Here is a 23321-nt window from a genome sequence, read left to right on the forward strand (position 1 = left end):
GTACCAAGGCCTCAAGGAGAGCTGCTCCCCCAGCCTGATCGACCACTTTGAGGCGTCTCACCAGTGTAACCACTTCTGCCATCTCCTGGGCCTGAAGAGCATTGAAATCCCCCAGCCTCCGCCTAAAGGCAAGGGCTCTCGGAGCCCCATCATGGGCAGGAAGACCCCATCAGCCCAGTCCAGCCCCCAGCTGCAGAAGAAAGGCCTGGCTAGCCCCCAGGCCTCCAGGAAAGGTTCTGTGAGCCCTAAGAGCGCCCGGAAATGCCCTGAAAACGCGGGAGAGTTGCAGCCGGTAGCAAGGCCCAAAGGAGGGGACAGTGGCAAGGCCAGCTGGCTGCAGTGAACAGGCGCGGGGACCCTCTTCAGAAATGCGCTGTGTGTGCCTGGGGGGAAGGGGTGCTGCTGCTGCCCTGCCGTACCCTCCTGCGTGGCTCCTCCCCTCCAGTGTGTGCGGCTTATGGTGTGTGAGGGAGGGAGCCACGCTGATGCGCCTCAGAGAGAGGGCCCTGCCCACACACCGCCCTCGGGGGTGGGGGCTTGGGAAGGGATCGGGGAAAGGACGGACTGTGTGGAGGCACAATGCCACCAGCGCTGTGTGGGACTCAGAGCCCCACGCACCCCTTGTGTGCATTTGTGGCATCTCAGCTGTGTGCGCTAAGTGTCCTGTGGACATGGGCTGCTCCTCTGGGTCCCATAAGGATGCAGCCCAAAGCAGGAGCTAAACTCCTCGGGGCGTGGAGCCCTGGCAGGAATGGCGGCTGGGCCCTGTGTTCTGTTGGCTCCAGGGAGGGCCCTGCCGATTTGACTCCCAACACCAGCACTTCCCCACAGAAGAGCCGTCGCTCGCTGCTTTCCCCATGATTCCCCATCATCACAGCGAGCCCTTTGACACGCAGTCTGGCCAGTCTGCCCACCCTACTGATCTCCCATATGGTGGGAAAGAGAGGACGGATTCTTTTCTTTCCCCGTGGGTGGAAGAAGCAGCTTTCTTGATGGGGCTGTGTCTGAGGAGGGTATGGTTCTGTCTTCCTGGGCCTGCACTTAGGGCAATAAAAATGTCAAGTGGTTTCATGTGTTTAGAAGAGAGAAGGGGGGTTTCTTAGGCTTCACTGAGGTTGAGATCAGGTCTGAGGCAGCCAGCTCCCTTCATTCCTGACCACTGGCCATGTCAGTCGGAGCTGATGGGAATTGGAGTCTGACCACACCTGGAAGGCCACAGACTCTCAGCCCCCAGATTTGACTCTCCTTGCTGCTTTCTTTCCATGAGTGCCTCGTTGTGCAGCATGTGGGTTGCGCGCAGAAGGTCCCAGGTTCTTTCCCCGTGCTCTCCAGGTTCAGCAGATCTGATCCTCTTGAAACTGCTGCCAATCACAGTGCTGGGCCCCATGGATGATGCCATTCTAGATGTCTGTAAGCTGCTACTGTCCTCAAATAGCAACACCCCCCCCCCTCTGTCATTGTGCTGCATTCTGCTGTCTGGCTACTCCTGACAATGTAGTTGGGTTTCATCCATGTTGTTATGTTCTAAGATGGAAGAAGTGTGACCTTCTAATCTAGGTGCAGGGAACTTGTGGCCCTTGAGATGTTGGGCTACAACTCCCCTGCTGCCTGGGGCTGATGAGAGTTGGAGTCCAGTAACATCAGGAGGTCACTAGTTTTCTACCTCTGGCCTAGTCAGATAGAAATGGCTCTTCCTTAACAAGGAACCCGCTTTCTGTTGAAATATTCGATGGCGCTTCTTCTTCTCCTTTTCCTCTCGTACTGTGCAACTGTTTTTTTTTTCCTGAGCTTCCTCCAAATCCAACAAGTGAGATGTTGGTGGAGGGGCAGTTCAGAGAGGACCCCTTGGAGCAGTAAACCGAAAACATTTAGGAAGACATTCGGAACATAGATGCCACAGACTAACCTCTCACCATTGACTCTGATCCATTGACGTCTGATGCGGGTCTCTTTATTCCTGCTATTAAATGATACCTTTCCTTACCCTTCCTAGGAATAAGCCTAGACTGAGACCTACTTTAGGGGCAAGGAAGATTCCGCAGGGTGATACAAAAGAGTTGGTGGTGGTTCTGGCAAGGAGGGTTTCCTTTGCAGGTCGGCGCATGGTGCGTTTCCAGAATTTTGCTAAGGATTTTGCGCAGTAAGTAAGTGTCAATAATGCTTGTTGGTTGTAGAAGCAAAAGAACAGCGTTAGTTCAAGCTGTGGAGAAGACTCCAGCCTGTTGGGTCATGCAGCAAGAGTATAGAATTTTGTTTTGCAGCTCATCAAAGTGCCTGCTGAAGCTGGGATCTTGGCAGCAACGGGCCAAATCCTGGCTACAAGGCGGCCTCATTTGCAGGAACTACCTTGGTAGACTTCTTGTCTTGACACAGCTTAAAGTTGATTCTCCGGAGAGATGGACTGGATAGGAAGTTCTAGGTTTGTGGCCCAATAATTGCTGATTGAATATAAAGAGAACAGGAAAGAGAATCATGAAAGCAACTGAGAGCTGTCTGTTGAATTTCTGGGTATGCACATGTGCGTCCTTTTCCAAGCTTTTTGTAAAACTATGGAAACTAAACCTGAGAGCATCAATCTTCCCTACAAAAACATGCTAGCTTATTTTTAAAGGTCTAACTGGCGGCTGATGCCTGTTTACTCAGAAGTTAGTCCCACTGAATTTGGTGGTTCTTACTGCTGGGGAGTGTTCATTGGATTGCTGCAATTCCTCTACCATTTAACCTGAGAGCAAGCCCTTTGGAATTCAAGGGAACCTGCTTCTGAGAAGAGACGCTTAGGATGACACTATAAGTCACTGAGGGAAGGGGAGACTCAGGTTAGTTCGTAGAAGCCAAAGCACAAAAAGCCATGAAAATAATGACATCCTCTTTCTGCTTGACTGAAGAGCAGCGAATACTTCTTTGCTGAACAGTCTGTCCAAAATTGCTGGGAAATCTTGTGAATGTGTCGCCAGCCAACTCTTCCTGCCTGTCCAGCTTTTCTTACATCACAAAACAGAGAAGCAGGCAGCAGCTCTTGCACTGGACATGCCAGAAAATAGCCTCTTGCTTCCATTGGACGTGACTGGGCAATGTGACCTGAAAATACACTGGGATTTTTCAATGAATCTTTAGAGAAGGGCCGACATCTTCCCCTGTTGCTCTTACATTTGACGCTGATATTTCTGCCCTTGCTAGCCAAGATCTGCATTGCAATTTGACACACACAATCAGACCAGTACACTTCCTATAAATACTTTATTGCATCTTTGTTGTCCAAGCAAGACCCTCTTTTGCGCTGTGCTCCGGAGCCGTTATGGCTTGGGACAGGCTGTGGCATTATAGTGAGCACAGCACTGTTGCAGATACATCGCCGAAGTCCCAACATCCAAGCTTTCCCAAACGCCGGAGAAAGAAAGGGAACCGTTTGTTGCCATTGAGGTGCTATGAAAGAAAGAAAAATATATGAGAAAGTAAAGCATCAGGATTGCTTCTCCTGGCACCAAAATATCCTTCTAATCTGCCTGCACTAATCAAGAGCATTTATTTTGATAAAAGGGACCTGGCGAGAGCATGGCTGCTTTGCAACCTTGGCCCAGCGATGCATATCCAATCAAAGAGGCACATCTAATGGTTTTCCTGCACACATGCATTAGCTTAGGTGCTTTAATAAAAAACACCATTGCCCAATTAGAGTAAGAATAATAACAGCTATTATTATTATTTTATTTATTTACCCACTCTTCATCCTGTGTTCTCAGGGCAGGTGGCAACAATTAAAGCACAAAATAAAGTCCAGTAGAAATTAAAATTACAGAAATCAAGTGGGTCCTAAACATACGCATCTCAAGTATCAAAAGTCAGGGTAAAGATGTGCATCTTCTGAAACTGGAAAGTCCACCATGGTGCTCTGATTAAGAAATACTGGAATAATGATGATGAAGTAAAAATGGTGTTGGAAGAAGTAACCTACATTGTCATGCTGTTGTGCAGCGTCTGACTTCACTGCAAATTCTGGTAGTTGTGCCGCTTAATCCTGTTCATGCCTCCTTGGAAATAAATGCCAGTTTAATGGGGCTTACTTTTAGGCAAGTGTGGGTAGGACTGCAGCCGACATGTCATTTTTTTTAGAATCCAAAAACTTTCAACTTTCATTTTCTCAACCTCATTAAGTTAAGAAAATCTTGAATGCATCTGAAGGTACAGGCAGATGCAAACATTTTAATTGGTTGTGAGATTGACTCAGGAGGTGACCCAGGTGGCACTTCTGGTGGCTACAGGCTGTAAAGTCTGCTCCTTTGCTCATGCCAATGGCCATTTGGAGAAAGCCCCATTGTTGAGTGATAGAGCACATGCTTTGTATGAAAAATATCCCACGTTCAGGTTCTGGCATCTGCAGGTAGGGCTGAGAAAGACTTGGATTAGAGGTAGGGAACTTGTGTTCCTCACGTTGCTTGACTATTACAGGTTTGCTGAATCTTCCAAACCAGCCAGCAATAAATGTTTTTCAAAGGAAAATGGGTGCCATCTGCTGGTCATGCTCATCTTCACAAGAAAGACCTCCAGGGACACTGAAATGGCCACAGTTACACCACAAGCAGCATATGGGGTCAAAACGGAATATAATGCACAGATTGCTGAAGTGCTTAGCTCATCGTTGCAAATGTATGCACAGGTGGCCATGAAGAAAGGCTTCACCAGCATGCATTCATGGGCCCTCCCACATTTAAAATTGTATTTTTAAAAAGTGTGCTGCCTTGACTTTGGCTGGGCAGATGCAGGCAAGCAGACTTGCTCCCCTGCCTCCATGACACTTGCAGTTCCCAGTGGTGGCAATGCAGTTGAATTAGTCTGATCTAAGCCGGAGGGCCTATAGCACAGTGGCAAAACACATGCGCTGCATGCAGAAGACCTCAGGTTCAGTCCCTGGCATCTTCAGCTAAAAGGTCCAGGGAGCAGGATATGTGAGATGACCTTGCTCTGCCTGAGACTCCTAAGAGCTGCTGTCAGTGTAGCCAGTACTGGTTCAAATGGACATTGTAGTCAACTTGACCATGTGAGACACCATCCTCTGACCAGAGGACACTATATTCCCCCACCCCCAGTGGGTCTAAACCACTGAGCCTAGGGCTTGCCAATCAGAAGGTCGGCGGTTGAAATCCCCACAACGGGGTGAGCTCCTGTTGTTCGGTCCCTGCTCCTGCCAACCTAGCAGTTTGAAAGCACGTCAAAGTGCAAGTAGATAAATAGGTACTGCTCTGGCGGGAAGGTAAACGGCGTTTCCGTGCACTGCTGTGATTCGGCTTAGTCATGCTGGCCACATGACCTGGAAGCTGTCTGCAGACAAACGCCAGCTCCCTTGGCCAGTAAAGTGAGTTGAGCGCTGCAACCCCAGAGTCGTCCGCGACTGGACTTAACGGTCAGGGGTCCCTTTACCTTTGCTTTACTCCCAGCTTATCAAAAGGATGGAGGGTCCTAGTTCTCCCACCATCACATCTTCAAATGATGGTGGGAATCTGGCTTAATTTTTGAAAAAGGTACATGTCGGCTGCTCTAGTGTGCAGAGATGCTTGCTTCCTCTGATTGTTTTCTGGCCATTTCTTTTCTGCATTACCCTCCTTTTGTTAGTTGCAGAATGTCTCCTGTCATTGGCAACACCATTTGGATCTGTGCCAGGAAGATTAAGAAGGAGTCAGAGTCTCATAACATTGCCTTGTCTAGAAAATGCTTTAGCTGTTTACATAGCAGTTTGTGTTGCCATTACGTTGTGAGTATGCTGGAGAACTCCCATTTCTGTGCAAAGGAATTGAAGTTCTCAGATGCAAACTGAGTCCCATTATCTGAACACACTGTGTTGGGGACACCAAATATTGCAAAATGAGCCTTCAGTTTACTGATGACTGCCTTATTTCTAGCATCTGAATGGCCTTCAATCTCCCAGAAATTGGGAGTAGTAATCCAATGTGACCAGATAACTCCTGCTCCCTGAAGGTGAGCAACATAACTCCAACATTTCCCCATGATTTTTATGGGTAGCACATGCAGTGGAAGAATCTATGTTGTTGATTTGTGCATGATCAACAGGAGTCACATCCTGCTATCAAGAATTAATTCCTGGTGTGTGTTCATTCCTGGCCAGTAAACACACTCTGCCCAAGTGTTTTTCCCCAACTTTCTCATGCAAGAAGGCTGGAACAACTGTTCTCTGCTTTGAAATGAAAGATCCCTTCTTCCACAGTGAGCTCATCTTTGATTAGGAAATATTGTTCTGCTCCTGGTGGTAGCTGATTCTTGTCTTCAGTCCATTCTTTTACTATTGCTTCCTTAACAGTGCACCTAGATGTATTCTTCAGCAGCCTCCTCAATTTCATGGATATTGGTTGCTGATATTGGGAGATAGTGCAATGTATTGATCCCTTCAATGTCTTTGCCCCTTTCTGTAGATTTTTTGCCATTGGCTGTATATGCTTTGCTAAGGATGTCTGCTAACTACCTGTCATCAGTGTGGACATCATAGTATTACACAGTAATCTCTTTGAGCACTCAGGAGGTGGCTTTGTGGTTATTGTCTAAAGTGATAGCATTGACTGCATGACCATAGGCTGTTGCTGGAATTGCTAAACTCCAAAAATTCATTGCAAGGAATTCTGTGTCTGGTTATAACTCTGTCCAGTCCCCAGTAGGGTGTGCTCACAAAGGCCATTAGGTGGCCCAGTGAAAGGTCTGAACTGAGGCCTTTCTTAGACGCATTACATTGGAGTGTCTGTTTGTTGTTCTGTCTGACAGTCCTGCAAGGCTGGGGCATTAGCAATCGTTTCTTTCTCTGAAATGAATGTGTGGTATTGTGGACCTCTCCATTCCTACTGAACTTCCTTCTGGTAAGTTGTCACATTGGCTTCACAATTGTGGCCAAATGAAGACAGAACTTGGGCAACAAAACATTCCAATAATGTATTGCACTTCTGGAGCTGGCATGGCTCAGGTTGCCTCAAGTGTGTGAGGGTCTTTTGAGCCTCCATACCTGTCCATCATATGTTAACTTTATCTTTCTCACCTGCATTTTTTCCTGCATTCTGTTTAATGTCTTTGTCTTTGCATCGCTGTGGAAAGGCTTTTGATTTCCTGCCATGATCCTGCACAGCCTTCATCTACTATGTGGATATTCTCTTCTTTTATTTTCACTCCACCCTTCTAGGTCTGCTCTGAAAGACCTCTGTAATGCTGGACAGATCCCCACTGGCATATGAAGCCACCCAAAGTGACTAAATGGAGTTGCAGAGATTGCAAGCGTGCTGGAATCCTTATTTAGTAACGTGTGCCAAAATCTGTTCTTTGTATCGCAGAGAAGAACGTAGAAGATTCTAGCTTTTGAAAGCCAGAGGAACCAGGGACAGGGAACCAGGAGCTAGCAGTTGAGCTATGAGGCTGAAACCAAGACGCAGTCTGGGAAGGCAGAGTTGAATCAAGCAGAAATCACAACCAAAGGGCTATCTAGATGTCGGAGCTGAGGCCAAAGCCAGCAGGAAAGAGCAATCCAGGAGGCCAAAGGGCAAAGCCAGAAGGCAGGTCTGAAGAGCAAAGCCAGAATTGAAAAGCAAGCCAAAAGTCAGGACCAAAGGTGAAAAACATATCAGAGCTTGATAGGCCTTGTTGCTCAGGCCAAGGTCTAACCAAAGCAGAAAGCTCTTTATAGCCCTTCCTGACCAGGAGGGTCCAGTGGCCAGTATGTGTGGGCAGAGTCAGTCCAGGGCCTACAAATGCTTAATTGCTAGGCAAATGCTCCTACATGCAGTTCTGTGGCTTGGCACATGGGCCAGCTCTACACAGACGGGAAGGTTTCTAGTTCAAGCCACAGCAGTTCTTGATAGGAAATTCTGGCAGTGTTTTATCTACTGTAGGTGCTGGATCATGGCATTTCTCCAGTGTTCGAGTTTAGGCCTTTGTTGGTCACTGCAGCTTGCCTGATCACTTCTTTCCCACTAAGGTGGTGTATACACAGGAAGCAGTGGCTTCTGCTGATGCTGAGGTATCACTGCTGTGGAGCATTTCAAGTTGCTCTCTTGCTGGATTATATGATGCAACAGGAGGAGTCCTTTTCATGGCATGTAAACTACTCCTGCTGCTGAGTCTGCCTCAGGCTGCACCATCCAGGCATGCTTCACTAATGACAATACCCTAGTATGTTTGTAAAATCTCCATGGCACATGGAAGAAGCACTCTTTTTTTTTCTGAACGGAGGAAAGAAAATTCTGATGCTAGGCCTTGGATCATGCCCGTGGCCTCCATTGCAGAACTCTACACAACAGGTCTTTCTGGTTTTCCACAACTGTTGCATTTCCCCATTGGCTGCATTGTGTTGTCATTGTACATGATCTTTGTTCGTCTACTCTGTTTGATACGTTTGGGATTCAGTTTGAATTGCAGGAAGCCCCGCTGGTTGCATTGCAGCTGCTGTGATGCTTCTTTGCCTGTGACCCAACAGTTTGAACCTCAATCTATTTTTGTGGATTGAGGACAGCCGTAATGTCCCCAGTACTGTCTGATGTCTGTGTCTACTTTTGACCTGTCTCTAATGGGCTTCCTTTGGCTTTCACACATAGCATTGAAGGGACTGAGCCTGTCACATTCCCGGAAGCACTGCTCTGGTACCAGGCACTACACTTTCATGGTGTCTCCCATACATCTAATAGTGGGTGCTTTTCTTCGGCATGTTGCCTCGCTGCATGTTCTTAAGGGCTTTCAGTCTCTTGTGTGCAGGCACCAGTCCACCATCAAATCGCCTTCCCTGAGCAGCCATTCTCACAGGGAGTTGTCCACGGACAGGAAGGTGCCATAGACTCTCTTTTCCCTAATAGAAGAATTGGTTCAATCTTCAAAATAGCAAGCAGTACACAAGGCAGGCAATGGCATAAGAGTCAATGCTTTCCCTCTTCAAAAAATATCTCCACTTCATTGGGGGGTCAATGGGTGGCAAGAAGCCGTAGGGCTCCCAGAAATGGTGTTGGTGCAGAATCATCTTCCACTTTAGAGCACTGCAAACTCCTCTGCCCAGCGTCTCTAAGAGATAAGGACAAAAGCTTCACTTTCCTGCTGAGAGTCACTCTGTTACATGACCAGCTCTGTGTAGAGTTTGAACATAATTCCACCAGCTTCGTTGCTGAGCTGAGATTCTGTCTGTAAAATCCAGAAGATCAGGCACTCTAGGGCTGTTGCGTTCCAGAACTCAGCTGCTGCTGCCACCACGTTTTAAGCTTTAAGGTGTAGCGATGGTTAGCAACTTGAACGGTGTTCAAAAGGGATTAGATGGGTTCATGGAGGATAAGGCTTTTGGGGGCAACTAGTCACGATGAATGTATACTACTTCCCATATCAGAGGCAGGCTATCTCTGGATACCAGTTGCTGGAAACATGAGGGGGGGGGGCTCTTTTCCTTGCATCCTGCCAGTGGGCTTCCTAGAGTAGTTTGCCACCTTGTTGAATGTTGGGCTAGATGGACCTTTGGTCTGACACAGGAGGTCTTTTAAGTTGTAAAGAGAGAGATTCGGCAGAAGCTAGGCCTGCCAAAAACCTTCATTGAACCAGAGAGCGATGTACCAAATATTTGACAGCTAAAAGCTCTTTGTCTAGAAACAGATTCCTTCCAGGAAACCTGCTCTCTTAAGATCCTTTGAACACATCAAAGAAATGACTGGGAGACCAAGGCAAACAACGGTATGTCATTGAATTGGCTTCTAGAGGGTTACCTCTCTGCCTTTTCCAGGGACATCTCCTGTGCTTTTGGATTTCACACTCCCAACTCCCAACCAAAAGAATAGGCAGTTACCATAATTGGCTTGCCCCAAAAGTAGAAGCAAAAAAGATGTGAGCACATCTAATTCATTTAAATATATGTGCATTTTTTTAAAAAATTGTCCCAATAGTAGCACATTCCGAGAGGATGGTTTAAGACTGGCCAGGTGGCAAATGAGATGACAGCGCAGAATGAGAGCATCGCCACATATTTGCCTCCAGCACAGAAATGCACAGAGCCGGGCAGTGCCAAGTTACCTGTTTCAGGGAGGCTCTTGGGCAAGATACCTTCAATGGGCTCCCTCTCTGTGGTGCTGCTCCCCTACGGCCAACATTGTCACCAGAGGCAGCTGCTCCCTTCTGCGCCATTGCTACTGCCTGCTTGCTTGTTAGGCCGAGAACTAGTGAGCAAGCTGGCAGCAGTTCCTGCTCCTGCTCCCTGTTTACATCATTACTCCCCTTGGATCCGAGTCAGAAGTGGGTAAACAGAGGGGCCTGCAGTGCTGAAGAGAAATAGCAGCTCCAGGGAGCTCTGATTGGCGGAACCCCTAATAATAATAAATTATTATTATTATTATCATAGACTGTGGGCCCTTGGCAGGTGCCTGGCTATGCCTTCTGTTGGTGCTGGCACAACCAGTCGATGTTGCACACACTTGCATGGGCATCTGATCATCTCCTGGCTTCCCTATAACTTACTGCTCCCACTTCCCCTGCTGGCTGGAGGTGGCCATGTAGCTTTTGCAAACATCAGCACTGCAAGGGGAATGGGTAAGAGGAATACACTCACCAGGTGAACAAGTCTTGGCAGCAAATATAGACTGGGTAGCTGGTAGAGTTTAGGTTGGTTTTGCTGAAGAAGTCTAGGCAGTCAGTCACCCCTCCTCTGGGCACATAAAGGATACCTGTTGTGGGTTGCAGAGTCCATGAGAGAAGGCTGGGAAGTTGGTGAGAGTTATATACAATTGGTGGCACTTGCCCAGGAGATCTGCATGTCTTTGGGCTGGTACTCAGTGGGAGTGACTTTGTCCAACAGCCTATTGTATGGCATTGTTGTTTGCATAGTATATTGATGGGTCAAGCAAGGTTCTTTGGGGTTGGCTGAGTGCATCCCTTTTTTCCATGTATGGCTATCATAAACCCTAGCCCTTGCATATAGCTTGACCTCTCCCTTCTCTCCAGAATGGATGTAGCTTAGTGGCAGAGCATCTATTTGCTTTGTGTGCGGAAATCAATCTCAGGTTTAAACCCCAGCATCTCCTGGTGGGTCTGGAAATGTCCCCTGCTTGAAACCCTGGAGAGCCACTGCCAGTCAGAGTAGACAGTATTGAGCTAGATGGACCAATGGTCTGACTCAGATTAAGGCAGCTTCCTACATGTTCCCATTTCCAACGGTTAGTTTCTCCTTTCCCCCTCTTTTTGTTCTCCCAGGATCCTTATGGCTCCTGATTTTGAATGTGACAAGGGCAAACTGACCCTTTCCTCTAATCCTGGCATGGGGATCTGTGGCCTCCCAGATGCAAGAACAATCCCCATCATCCCTAACCATTGGTTGAGCTAGCTGGGAGTTCAGTAACGCCCAGAGAGCCATAGGCTCCCTTTCCTTGAACCCTTGGGCCCCTTTCTGCCACCAAACACCCATATGTTACCTGCGAGGCATGCATTGATCAGGGACACACAGTCTCCAGTGAACAAAGCCCGGGGAACGATGCTGGAAAATTCACCCTTGCGTTGTGGTGCCATGGACGCTTAACACACAAAAAAAATAGCTGGATGAGCAGGATGAACTGGATCAAGTGACTATATATGAGGTTTCCTCCTGATTTGTCCACACCAGGTCGACCCCCCCCCCAAATGTCTCCAGTGTGTTAGCCGGGGCAGGCAGTTCCAGGAAGCCACAGCAGTTGGAGACATAGCTATGGGCTGGACAGTTTCTCCTCCTGATCTCAGAGCCTACATGTTCCTCACCGGATGGCCAACTTACTCAAGCCTCCTAGCATGATCCCAATGGAGCTCAGATTGGCAAATCCACAAAGAGCAAAGGTTGTTATGATTTCAGCTCTCTCCTGGGGAACAAGAGAGACAATGTGATCAGTTCTGCTGTAACAGCACAAGTGGCCCCATGCCAATCACTCCTGCCAAACTGAATACTGGCCTCTCTCTTTGCCCTGTTGCAGGGGTGCTCTGTGGGAAGCAGCATCCACATCCCAATGCAATCAAGAGCATACAGTAACTCAGTGCTAGCTAGTTGAGGGGTTGCTCCTTGTTTCTGAGTTTTGGATCAACAGATCAGGGGTGCCGTCTAGACCTTGTTGGACTCCCAACTCATCAGCCCCAGCCAGTGGGGCCAGTGGTGAGGGATGATGGGAGCTGTAGTCCAACATCTGTAGGGCACCACATTGACCGCCTCTACACCAAGATGCACGGCAAGCTGGAGTGTAGAAGCCCAGATCTTTGCAAGAAATAGTATTTTTCCATCTTGCTTTGCTCACCAGGAGTTTGGGAGCTGCAAGGCTCACCCTAGTCTGGCTAGTAGTGTACACAAGAGAACATGCTTCTTTCAAGTCTAGCAAACTCTGTCCCTTCATTGCCTCACTTGGACAGCTTACCTACCTCCTAAACATGGATTACCCAGGATGCATTGTCAGAATCCTTCATGTATTTTCTTTTTTGGGAGGGAGGGGTCAGCCCTGTGATTCCTCGGGAAATATGAAGGCACATTTTTCTGATGGAAACCCAAGGGCTGGGTGAGCATTAGGTTCACTCTGAGGCTCCTACTTCGCTGTTTGCACCAAAACCCATGCCTTCGTATTGCATGTGAGTCCAAAACAGCATCCCGCAACGGGAGGACTGTGGACAAGGAGTCAAAACATATATGGCAAATGAGGAATATTGGTTTCCTTCAAACGGGTTGAAAGTTATTTCGTGTGCAAATTTAAGGCAGCCGTCTAAGTGCTATAATGGAAAGTGCATTTTAATTGTTGACTGTTTGTGAACAGCCCTCCTAGTTTCTCTCCAACCTAACCCAACCTATGTAACTTCATTACTTTCCTGAATAAATGTTGTGTTTGTTTTACTATATAAATATTGGACTCCAAATCAAATATGGGGGAATAGGGGTGCTGAATGGAGAAGACTTCACCTACTCCAAGTCTGTTGCCTGGGTGGAGTAAACGGAGCCAAGAACCCAAACAGCCTGATGATGGAGCACCTGAGAAATGGCCGCTGGGACCAGAGCTGGGCTGCAGTCAGTGCCCAGATGAGCAATAGAATTGAGAAGCAGCAGGGCTCCTTGTGATTCTGGAGGAGGACACTAGCTCAGGAGCAGAGCAAATGCTTTTGCTTCAGGGTGGGGAGCCTCCAGCCTGCCAGGAATTCATATTTGGCCCATGAGGCTGTTTCCCCCAAACTATACCTACATGCCTGGTGCTTGGTATCATATATGATCAAGGGTGGAGCAGGTAGAGATGCAACTACCAGGTCACAACTGACAGCCTTTAAGTGCACTCTCTGTTGTGCACTGGCAAGGGAAAGTGGGCTTTGGCAAACGGTATTCATTTGCAGATAGGTGGTAGAGTCAAAGCCTGCTGGATCTAGTGATCCCTTGGGTAACACCCTCATACACCCATTGCTGGGGCGGCATGGGGTGCTTTGAAGTCTCAACTTCAGGACTTCAAAGTGCCAAATTACCTGAGGTCTTCGACTAGAGGCAATTGATGTGTGGGCAACCCCACACACCTGTCAGATTTGGCCCATGAAGCCTAAAAGGTCTCCCACCTCTGTTTTCCAAGGCAGAAATGCCAGGTTCAGTTCCTGGCATTTTCAGTTTAAAAGGAGTAGGTAGCGGGGGGGGGGGGGGGGGACGGACCCTGAATTGCTGCTGCCAGTCACAACAGGCAATACTGGGCTGGATGACTTGATATAGGGAAACTTCCTGGGTACCCAAGAGAAAACGAGCAAGGGACAAAAGAAAAATGACTTGTTGGATTTGGGTAATCAGGAGTTCCACTGCCAACACAGAAGGCAGCAATGAGCTTCGGGATGTGCAGGGTTTTCATACTGGTTTCCTGTGCCAGGGCTTCATCGCTTTCCTGCATATATTACTATAAAGCCATGGGGCTGTTGCACACACAAGGTTGCTGATGTGCAACCGGAATAGGTGACTTTCTCATTTTAATTTCTCTCCATTTCTCATTTGCCTAGTCTTTAGTTCAGTTTGTTACTACACATTGCTACTGCAGTTAGTGATTTCTTGGCTACTGCTGGAAGATCCTGCAGCCAATCAGAAGCCGCAGAAGCTCCGTTGGACATTCAGCTTCCAAAAATAGTTCGCAAACCGGATCAGTCACTTTTGGGTTTGTGACGTTTGGGAGCCAAACGTTCAAAAACTAAGCTGTTTGAAAATCAAGGTACTGTACATGCATTTTTGCACACATCACTTGACAGGAGAACTAGAGTACAAAATTCAGAGAAGTGCAAATTTCAAAGGATTTGCTGTGTTTCAGTATTGCTTTGGAAAATGAGAAGTGGGCAGGTTTGCCTTTAAAAGTGAACTGAATCCAATTTCTCATTCAGTCCAATGTACAACCACTTTCTGCTGTGCTGTGTCCCTAGCCTCAAACCCAACTGCACAATGGTCAGGTATTGTTGCAGTGTTTGGGTCTGGAGGATAGTTGTACACAACAGATGCTGGTTCATGAGTCCATTGAACTGACATTTCCCCTCCACCACATGACTGGCGCACTTGCCGAAATCCACTGCTTGTGTGTCCCGTCCCACTCGGGTAGTCCTTTCAATCGTTTGTCTTTGTAGCCTGAGAGCTGTTGATAAGCCACAAACTCATTTAAGAATATCTTGATTCCTAGAAGCTCAGCTACCACCGGGGCATCCTCCCAACTTGCTCCCAACAAGAATGCTACAGGCACCAGGACATAGGAACAGATCAACTGGAAGGGAAAAGAAAGGTTTAGAAATAAAATCAATGGTCAGGTACCCACATGACTTCTGCCATCCCAGGCCACCTTCCCCTCACTAGCACCCATATCCATGGCACAAACTCACTTCCCATCTCTACTCCTGCCCAGCTACCCCCTCCCCCACATCTGTCGTGAATCCACAGTAAATCCTCCACACTAAGATTATAGGAGAGGGCAAGATTAGGGATATGCAACCTGTGGCCCTCAACCTAATTTCATGTGGGCAGGGGGAGCCTGGAGAGTGAAATGGGGGGAAATGGGGACAGGAAATTGAAATGGGCAAAGTGATGGTGTAAGGGACTGGGCAGAGTAATGGTGGAGGCCGCCTCCCTATCCTAACCCTTCCATGGAGGAGGAAGAGGAAGACAGTATAGATTTACAATGGGTTTGAGGGAGGTCACAGCCCAGAGGCAGATGAGGGGAAAAGTTGGGAAATAATGGGAGAGCCAGAACAAGACCCAGTTGACACGTCATTAGAAAGCATCCCAAATCCTCCATCTCCCAGAACCCGGCGAGCCTTAAAAGTAGGAGAGCAAAGAGCTCAAAGACAGAGGGCATGTAGCAGCACCCATAGAGGAGATGATGAGACAGACAAATGAGGAAGTGGGAGAGACGGGGTGGAGATTCACTCGGCACAATGCCATTATCCAAAAGGCTGGGTTCTATAGCCTCTCTCTGTAAAGATTGAAATAAAGGACGGCAAGAAACTTTTCCTTGTCTTTATACTTTCCTGGGCAACCAGCCGGGAGCCGCTGACAGCATTCTGACAGATGGAAGCAGTAGGGGGAAGCCCTCTGCACCAGTCGGTTCAGATGTCTGACCTGTCCATGCCCTGGCAACCCATTGAGTGAGAGGGCAAGAGAGCCAATAAGTGACAATACACATATCATTCCCTCTTAGCATCCGTTGACCACCCTTGTGTACTCACAGGGTGGCTGCCTTGTGGATGGTACCTGGAAGGAGAGTTCTGGCAGATTGACCATGCCTCCCAGCCAAGCGAGGGCAGCATTGATGAACTCCAGTACAGCCAGGAATGCTATCAGGTTGGCCGCAATGTTGGCTACCAGCCCCACAGAGACGGCTGCTCCATTGCTGGCAGCTTCCAGGACATTTTTCTCCTCCCTGTACCAACAATACACCAAGTGAGAAGAAAACAGGCCCCAAAATTGCCTCCTTTGGCAAAGCAGCAATGACATACAAAGCTCCACCACGTAGAGCTCAGCAGACAATTCTGCATCCTACTATCTGAGGGCTTGTCCACATTTGAGCATTATTTAGCTGTTAATCCACTTGACTTAGACCTGCGCATATTAATCCCATTTGACTTAGACCTGCGCATATTTTGATTTGTATATGAGGAGCAACTCCAGTCGTTCTATTTATAGCAGTAAATGGTCTAAATTGTTGATTCCACTGGGGCAGTTAAGAACTCATGCCAAATAATTACTGGCAGGGTGTGCATGCAGTCTCTGGCTAACATGCTGCTCACTACGCCTGGGGTGGGTAGAACCTCCAGATGTTGAAGTATAGCTCTCATTGGCCATTGCTGGCTCAGAGTGATGGGAGATGGAATGCAACAACATCTGGAGAGCCAAAGATTCATCAACTGAGTCCTATACTGCAATAGTTCTCCCTACTTCACGTTGGCTTCTTTTCCTAGCTTTCTCTGTTTCTCTTTGCTATGGAGAAGTTGTGCAAAGATGCTCCTGTGTCTCTCAGATGTTGACTCCCCTAGTTCTGCACCCCTCTTCCCACTTAATCCTGCACCCTTCCAGGATCCTTTGGGCAGCCTCATGATCCTCATGTGCTCTGACTACACTCACCCACAGGCAATTTTCACGCCCTCCTGGCTCCGGAACTTAGATTCTTCCACTTCTGGGTAGACGAGCTTAGCCATAGCCAAAGCACAAGGTGCTGCCATTACTGAAGCAGCAATCAAGGATGAGGCATCAATCTGTAGCAGGATGTAAATGCAGGATTGTGATCTTGGATGCATATCTCAGTAGCAACACAATACGGTAGAATGATGGGATGGCAGGCATATTTGGTGTCCCCAAAGAACTCAAAAATGTTACATATTAAATCCAGCAAGCCACTTTGCTCTTTGACATGTGATGGACAATGAGAGACAGGGCCTGTTTGGTGGTGGAAGTTTCTGCTGTGAACCTCAGCGTGAAACCATATTTATACGGATTCCAGACCAATAAGCTAAATGCAAGAGCCCTTGGAGTTGTCCAGCCATTACTCTCTCAAGTACTGTGCCCTCCTGAAAGGTCACTGTCAGGGAACTGCCATTGGAGCTGGAAGTGGAGAGAAGGCTCCAGAGGGATGCCGGAGAGGGTCCCAGTAGGGAGAGAGGCAGCCCATCCGCTGGGGAAGGAAATCAGCGTAACACCAGTGGAGAAGGGGGGCAGATGGGGGAACTGGAGAGGTGGCTCCAGGACTCCTCAACGGAGACCAGCGGAGAGAGTACGGGTACTCCGCTGCCCACACCCTCCCTGCGCAGAAGACTTCCGCGCAGGGAGAGTAGGAGAAGACTGGGCGTCAAACAGCTTTTATGCTGGAAGAGGTTCAAGAAACGCCCACTGACGGATTCTGCCAGCGACTGAGGCAGCCACGAAACTTGAGGCTGTGCAGACAGAAAGGGTTCAACCAGGTAACCTAGCCAGGAGTGGCGGCAACTTACGCACGAGCAACTCCTAGAACCATTACAGTCACTTATGGTAAAATGGAAACTTGCCTTCTACAACCAGGACCTTGGGTAGCTCTCTGCATTGCTGACTCACCCCAAATGAAATGTAAGCTCCCATCACACTGCCGGCAATGGTGGCAAAGCCGCCAGTCATCACAGCATGAACCTCTGACCGCGTCATGTCCAGCAGGTAGGGACGGATGAGCAGTGGCGCTTCTGTCTGGGGAGCAGAAGGGGGAAAAGGGGGAGAGGCACATGTTGCAGAGTTTTGCCCCCTAGTTTGCAGCCCTAGAGACAGCACTCCCAGAAGTAGTGAATTTAGTGATATTTTTGCTTCCAGAGCAAATGCAACCAAACAGAACAAATCACAGTCTTGAAGTAAAATGCTCCTGATCTGATTGTGCTCAAATTTGGGCATTTTGAGATGATGGTATATAGTGCCTTTCATCAGTTGATCTCAGGGAAATTCACAACATAAAAATACAAGATGAAAACACAAAATGCATAAGAAGAACAACAGACACACTAACCAATGACCCCCCCCACTACCCCCTCCCACAAACATATTTAAAAGGGTGTAGGACATTAATCAGCCTGGTTGGAGAGGAATGTTTTTCCCCCTGGTCCCTAAAGTGTATAATGAAGGTTTGCCTGGGGCAGGGGTAAAAACAAGAAAAACCCTTCTTACCATCCCCACAAACACGTTCCCCACCACACTCAGAGATTCTGTGGCTGCTGTGCCCATGGTGATCTGCAGGAGCCAGGACAACTGCAGGAAGGAGTAGGAGATGGTCAGAGGGCATCACTGCCCTGTCACACAGCCTGCAAGACTTAGTATTATAATAATTGTCATTTATTAAATTTGTATGCTGCCCTACACCCGCAGGTCTCAGGGCCGTTCACAGGATAAAATCACGATGGAAAAATACAGAATACATAATCAAAACAAGAACAACCCCATAACCCACCACATCCCCAACACATTTTAAAAGGGCATTGGATGACGATCAGTCTAGTTAAAGCAGAACATTTTTGCCTGGCTCCCAAAGGTGTCTAATGAAGGCTCCAGCTGAACCTCTCTGGGGAGAGCATTCCCCAAAAGGGGAGCCACTGCAGAGAAGGCCCCGTTCTCGTGTTGCCATCCTCCGGACCTCTCATGGAGGAGCCACATGAAGAAGGGCCTCAGAAGTTGATCTCAGGGTCTGGGTAGGTTCATATGGAAAGAGGTATTGCTTTGAGTCCTGAGCCGTTTAAGGCTTTATAGATTAAAACCAGCACTTTGAATGGGGCCCAGAAACTAATTGGTAGCCAGTGCAGTCGGACCAGGATCGATGTAACATGCTCAAAGTCTTGCCCCAGTGAGAAACCCGGCTGCTGAATTCTGCACTAACTGAAGTTTCCGAACCGTCTTCAGAGGACACCCTACATATAATGCATTGCAGTAATCGAACCTTGAGGTTACCAGAGCATAGACAACGGTAGTTAGGCTATCCCTGTCCAGATAAGGGGTAGCTGGGTCAGCAGCCAAAGCTGATGGAAGGCACTCTGTGCCACTGAGGCCACCTGAGCCCCAAGACTTGACAACGAAGATCTTCAGTAGCTATGAATTTTCCTCTTGCTCTTGTTTGGCTCACCTTGCAAGCACAGCCATTCCCCATACCCATTCCTTAGCTATGAAGCTTAGCAATGAGCGGATGCAGAACTTCTTGGGTTCAGCCTTTGGTGTCTTTGGAGGGCCAAAAGACCCCTCTCTTGAAATGTCGGAGAGCTGCTGCCAGTAGACAAGATGGAGCTATGTAGACCAAGGAGTTGACTCAGTATAAGAAGGCTTCCTGTATTCCTTCTTTTTCTCCAGACAGCATAGCTGGTCCCTGCTTCTCGTCCCCTCCATCACACATGTCTTACTACTGACTTTCCATCAACAAACCTTCCCCTTTGTGACAGCAATCACTCTTTCTGCCCCCTTCTCTCCACCACAGCCATGTTGGTTGCCTCATCTTCCCTGCAAGAGCAACTGCTTCTCCATCCTTGTGGCATGACCTCCCTCCCCACTAGCAGGCAGCAGTGCCTTACCTAGGTTTCCCACATCGTCCAAAATCTCCACACACACTTATCTTGGGAGTTTTTCTCCGGAGCTCAGAGATCTTTCATGATTTTTTATAGTAAGTTGCATGGTAGAGAGAAATGGTTGACCCTCCTCAGCTACACAGTGGGGGCTCAAAAGCATCTCTCCACTGCCCATAGCCTTGTGCTCAGCATTACCTTCAGGATTATGAACTGCATGACTCCCAGGTAGTAGAGAATGGACATCACACAGCTGAAGAAGACAATGATGGGCAATGACTGGAGGCAGAAAGCAAACAGTGAACGTCAGGCTTTAGGGAGTTCTAAACAACCTACAACACAGCATATATAGGGGTTGATTATAAAGTTGAGCACAGAAGGTCTGAGCAGCTTGTAAGGTGCAGAATGTTATAGAAATCCTGGGCATAGTGAGCTAGTCCAATGGCCCACACTGGCAAAGCGAAGTAGACTTAACATGGTTGGACATCTGTGGAATTAACACAATGGCCAGAAACTCACCACTTGGCTTGTTTGGGAGCATTTGTGAGTGCAAATTCCAGGAAGACAGCAGCAGCTTTGTGGAGGTTATGGGCAAGGTGCCCTCTGATGCCTCCTAAGTGTTGCTCCTGTGTCTGCCACCTGCAAGCTTATCGGGGTAAGAGGAGGCAGAAAGTAGCAGGGACAGGTGTTGGTGGGGAAAACACAGTAGCTCACATCTCCCAGGATTTCCTCACCCTGGTGCTGAAAAGAGTAGCACTCAGTGAAGCTGCTTTAGCTGCCCTCTTCACTTTCCCCAATGTCTCCAACATGCGCAGTGCACATCAGAGCAGAACCCAGAAGCACTGGAGACAGGGAAGATGGCAGCAGCTAAAACTACCTGGCCTGCCATGAATTTCCCAAAGGACATAGCTCTTAAAAGAAATAAAAATTAAGAATGCTGATGTCAACCACAGATGGGCTCCATGGACCCTGGCATTTTTTGTCCCACTATGCCAGATAACGACACTAGGCCTGTTGCCCAGACTGTAGCCCACAGCTCAGACAGGTCTTATCCCAGTCCAACCACACAATGAAATGCCAGCCTCTTGTGTCAAGGACTCAATAGCAAAGATGACTCAGAGAAGGATAAGGCGAAAGAGAGAAAGAGAGAGAGAGAGAGAGAGAGAGAGAGAGAGATTAGGGTCAAACATGCCCCTTAAGCTAACCTGAAAGGCAAATGCCTCTTGGATCAATTTGTCTCCAAAGACGAAGCTGGAACCAGCTGTGGTGTAGTTCAGGAATGTCTATAAGGGAACAGAGGGAATGTTGAGGAGAATGAGTATGCATAGGACTTTACTCAGTTGCATTGGATAAGGCGGAGACCTAAGTGCTTATTTTGGAACATCTTTCCTGAAATGTACATATGATGTTACAGTGGACAGTTCAAGCATCGTTGTGAAGCCAGAGGTGCTACTCGTGCAAGTCTTATTCAGGGCTCATGGCCCTGGTCACCACACAATAGATAGCTTTTCCCCACTGCTGCTCAGAGACTCTCTCTTTTTTTAACGAGTCCACCACTTCCCCCATAAAGAGCCCTTGCCACCACCATTCGGAAGCTGCCTTATATTAGATTATCTAGTTGAGGGTTGGCAACAACTATCCAGGGTTTCAGACTGGATCTTCCCCGGTCCTACCTGGAGATGTTGGGGGCCTTCTGCATACAACACTATGGCTAACTGGGAGCAAGGAAAGATGGCAACAGTCAGAGAGCAAGACTTCTGGCTACTTTGGCCATCTATGGTGACAGTGGCGGGAGAAAGGGAAGAGGAAGTCCCTTCACAGGTGGTGGTATTAAGAGAAGGAGAGCCGTATTGACATTGCACTGCCACTGCTGCCACCACCAAAGTTAGGTGGCTCCCCGCCATCTGAATCAGTTCTGTTCCACCCCATTGAGGAAAATAAAACTGCCATGCTAGCTCACTGTCTGTGGACCAGGTTGGTGCTGGAGCAGCTTGATGCACCCCTAATGGAATGCATTCTTATATACCGTGAACACCCTGCATTGCCTTTTCCATTTGCCCGGGTCTTTATTTCACATTTTCAAGACATCTGCCACTCCCGCCTGTCTCAGGAAGGGCTGCTCTCATCCCCCTGAGTTAGGATGTTTGGCACATGAAGCTGCCTTGCACCAGGGGTAGCCAATGTGGTGCCCTCTAGATGTTCTTGGGCTGCAAGTCCCATCGTTCATGACAATTGGCCTTGCTGGCTGAGCTGGATGGGAGTTTAGAGTCTAACAATATTCACGGGGCTCTACATTGGCTACCTCTACCTAATACTGAGTCTGAATATTGGTTGAACTTGAACCAACCCAGTCCTGTTTATTCCATCTAGCAGCTGCTCCCCAAGATCTTGAGTAGAGGATGCTACTGGATCTGCAATCCGTATAAAAAGGTAAAGGTAAAGGTACCCCTGCCCGTACGGGCCAGTCTTGACAGACTCTAGGGTTGTGCGCCCATCTCACTCAAGAGGCTGGGGGCCAGCGCTGTCTGGAGACACTACCGGGTCACGTGGCCAGCGTGACATCGCTGCTCTGGCGATCCAGAGATGCACATGGAAACGCCGTTTACCTTCCTGCTAGTAAGCGGTCCCTATTTATCTACTTGCACCTGGGAGTGCTTTCGAACTGCTACGTTGGCAGTTGCTGGGACTGAACAACGGGAGCGCACCCCGCCGCGGGGATTCAAACCGCCGACTTTTCGATCAGCAAGCCCTAGGCGGTGAGGCTTTTACCCACAGCGCCACCCGCGTCCGTATACTTGGGGCTGAATGTGGGAGCCGGGGAGTGCAAAGAATGCACTTAGATGTAGTCATTTCCAACAACACTGCTCTGCACCTGAATCTGAGTACCAAGCCACTGGAAGGCCTGAAATCCAGGTTCTGTCCGGATGATGAACACTCCAAGGATAAACTGCAGGCCAAGCCCCCAGAACACAGCTCTCCACGACACCTGCAGCACAGCACAAGAGGGAATCTTGTGAATACAGAAACCAAGGGACATGTCAGTGAGAATCAATGATAGCCCCAGGTTGCAGAAGTGCTAACCTCAGGATTAACAAAGCACACTGATTTCTTGAATTCACTGGAGAAGGAGGCAACAATGATCCCCAGCATGAATAGGGTGGTTGCTGTGCAAAGTCCAAAAAATCAGCTCAAATTCTACATATTTCAATTGGATTCCGTGAGAGAGGGTCTTAAGTGAGCAAATCAACTGAATGAGAGCCATTTGAACTTGTCAGCTGTTGCCCCCAAAGGGAAAAAGCAGAGCAGATGGAGTAACCCAGTGTGGCCTAGTGGTTAGAGTGTCAGGCTAACACTGGGGAGGTCTATGTCCAAGCTCTGACTCAGCCATAAAGCTTGCTGAATGACCTCTCAGGCAGTCCCACCTCACACGGATTAAAATGGGGAAGGGCATGCCTCATAGGCTGCCTGGAAAGGTAGGGCATAAATAAACTGTCCTTCATTGCGTGTCTTCAGAAACAGATGCTGGACTGCCATTTGTTGGAACGCTCCAGTTCTGGACTTCTGGCATCAAGCAAGGCCTACAACCCACCCACCCCACTGTAACTGTTTTATCGTTACGGAGTTCTATCTTGCCCAACCACTCTGCAGGTTTTATTTAAAATCTGGCGCCTGAGCTCTAGCAGAATCTCAGCCCAATTCTATGACTGCTAATTCTCACTGAACTCTGAGAAGATTACTCCCAGGGATAGATACATAGGATTGTGGGTTTTATAGACTGGGAAGGTGGCAGGAAATTGTGGGTTGCAGATGTATCAAATCAT

General features: G+C 48.3%; 2 protein-coding genes across 7 annotated transcripts in view; one reads left to right on the forward strand and one right to left on the reverse strand.

The window, feature by feature from the left end:
• Positions 1-12853, forward strand: part of ALPK3 (alpha kinase 3) — a 78836-nt gene extending 65983 nt beyond the window's left edge. For all 3 annotated transcript variants that reach the window (XM_083412937.1, XM_083412938.1, XM_083412939.1), the window contains one exon: positions 1-12853. In XM_083412937.1, coding sequence (XP_083269063.1) covers positions 1-343 — 343 coding nt within the window. In that variant the 3' untranslated portion in view covers positions 344-12853.
• SLC28A1 (solute carrier family 28 member 1) overlaps positions 3221-23321 on the reverse strand; it is a 25336-nt gene continuing 5235 nt past the window's right edge. For all 4 annotated transcript variants that reach the window (XM_083413066.1, XM_083413065.1, XM_083413064.1 and 1 more), the window contains exons 7-18: positions 22373-22486; positions 20706-20783; positions 19699-19779; positions 18125-18205; positions 17531-17656; positions 16568-16698; positions 15698-15866; positions 14517-14714; positions 11753-11834; positions 11418-11516; positions 10559-10673; positions 3221-3423 (exon numbers count right to left, since the gene is read on the reverse strand). In XM_083413066.1, the coding sequence (XP_083269192.1) occupies positions 3294-3423; positions 10559-10673; positions 11418-11516; positions 11753-11834; positions 14517-14714; positions 15698-15866; positions 16568-16698; positions 17531-17656; positions 18125-18205; positions 19699-19779; positions 20706-20783; positions 22373-22486 (1404 nt within the window). In that variant the 3' untranslated portion in view covers positions 3221-3293. The remainder of the gene's footprint in view (positions 3424-10558; positions 10674-11417; positions 11517-11752; positions 11835-14516; positions 14715-15697; positions 15867-16567; positions 16699-17530; positions 17657-18124; positions 18206-19698; positions 19780-20705; positions 20784-22372; positions 22487-23321) is intronic.

Source organism: Podarcis tiliguerta (genome assembly GCF_965153285.1).
Source record: "Podarcis tiliguerta genome assembly, chromosome: 14".
NCBI classification, from domain to species: Eukaryota; Metazoa; Chordata; class Lepidosauria; order Squamata; family Lacertidae; genus Podarcis; species Podarcis tiliguerta.